This window comes from Hyposmocoma kahamanoa, unplaced genomic scaffold, assembly GCF_003589595.1.
Source record: "Hyposmocoma kahamanoa isolate Upper Pololo Valley unplaced genomic scaffold, ASM358959v1 94, whole genome shotgun sequence".
Taxonomy (NCBI): domain Eukaryota; kingdom Metazoa; phylum Arthropoda; class Insecta; order Lepidoptera; family Cosmopterigidae; genus Hyposmocoma; species Hyposmocoma kahamanoa.
Window position 1 is genome coordinate 94,583 of NW_020654878.1, and position 1,319 is coordinate 95,901.

General features: G+C 72.2%; 1 protein-coding gene across 1 annotated transcript in view; it reads right to left on the reverse strand.

The window, feature by feature from the left end:
* Positions 1-367: 367 nt before the first annotated feature.
* The window catches only part of LOC113237924 (unconventional myosin-Ia-like), a 17,049-nt gene continuing 16,097 nt past the window's right edge, over positions 368-1,319 (reverse strand). The window contains exons 4-5 of the mRNA XM_026474642.1: positions 776-1,281; positions 368-613 (exon numbers count right to left, since the gene is read on the reverse strand). Of these exons, the coding sequence (XP_026330427.1) occupies positions 368-613; positions 776-1,281 (752 nt within the window). The remainder of the gene's footprint in view (positions 614-775; positions 1,282-1,319) is intronic.

Here is a 1,319-nt window from a genome sequence, read left to right on the forward strand (position 1 = left end):
TATATAAACAACGTTATGTACTTTTGGACTGGACCTCGGAATTACGGAACAGACGGCACATCGGACAGCTCGGGCCTTCCGCCTTCATAGGAAATATTAATCGCGGTCATCTCTAGTACTCTTACTTTGCAAAAAGAATAACCGTTTTTGGCTAATAACAGAAAGAGAAAAGACGAAACGTCGTCGGATTACTTCATTGCAATTCGCGCTGAAGGCGCACCGAACTCGCCTACTGCGCTGCCCCGAGGCGTCGCGCGTTTACAACTAATTAACAGGTAGATGAACACATGAGCCGGCTCGCGTCGCGTCCGGCCGGGCGACTGCGGACCGGGCCCTGCGGGGCTTCGGGCGCCCGCCGGCGCCGCGGTCACAGCAGCACGTCGAGGCGGCTGCCGCGGCGCAGCAGGCGCGGCGAGCGCGACTCGTGCGGCGCGTCGGGCGGCGCGTGGAAGGCCACGGCCACGGGCTGGCCGCCGAGGCTGGCCTCGAACTGCGGCGCCACGGTGACGTGCGGCGGCGCGCCGCAGGCGTTCTGCACCACCAGGAACAGCTTGGTGGCCAGCTCCAGCACGTGGCACGAGCGCAGCGCCAGGTCGCCGCGGCGCCGCGCGCCCTCGCCGAAGAGGCAGCCGGCCGCCTCGGCCGCCTCGCGCGACGAGCACTGCGACAGCTCCTCCGTCGAGCTCTCCGGCGCGCCGCCCTGCGGCAGACGGGCGGCGTCGGGGCGGCGTCGGGGCGGCGTCGGGGCGGCCACGGGCGGCGGGCGGCGGGCGGCGCTCACCGCTCGCACGTGCACCAGCAGCAGGTCGTCGGCGAAGGGCGACAGCGACAGGCGGTACACCTGGTGCGCGGGCACGCGGCGGCGCAGGCGCAGCGAGCGCGCGTCCAGCAGCAGCAGCGCGTGCGTGGACAGCACGGCCAGCAGCCGGCGGGCGCCGCCCGCGCCCTGCGCGCGCAGCTTGCGCACCACGTCGGCGAACACCACGTAGCGGTCGGCGGCCTGCGGCGCGCCCAGCCCGCGGCGCCACGAGCCCGACGCGCGCAGGCGCACGTAGTCGCCCACGAACGGGTGCGGCACGCTGCGCGCGTACAGCGCCTTGCGGCCCTTGAACAGCACGCTGGCCGTCACCTTCTCGCGCATGCGGTTGCGCTGCGTCTGGTCGAAGGCGCGCCGGAACAGCAGGCAGCGCCAGCGGTGGTGCAGCTGGCGCAGCAGCGCGTCGGCGCGGCCCAGCAGCCGCGGGCAGGGGCACGGCGGCCACGCGGCGCAGGCCGGCGACGCGTGCCGCGCGGGCAGGCGCCGCCACAGCGCCAGCAGG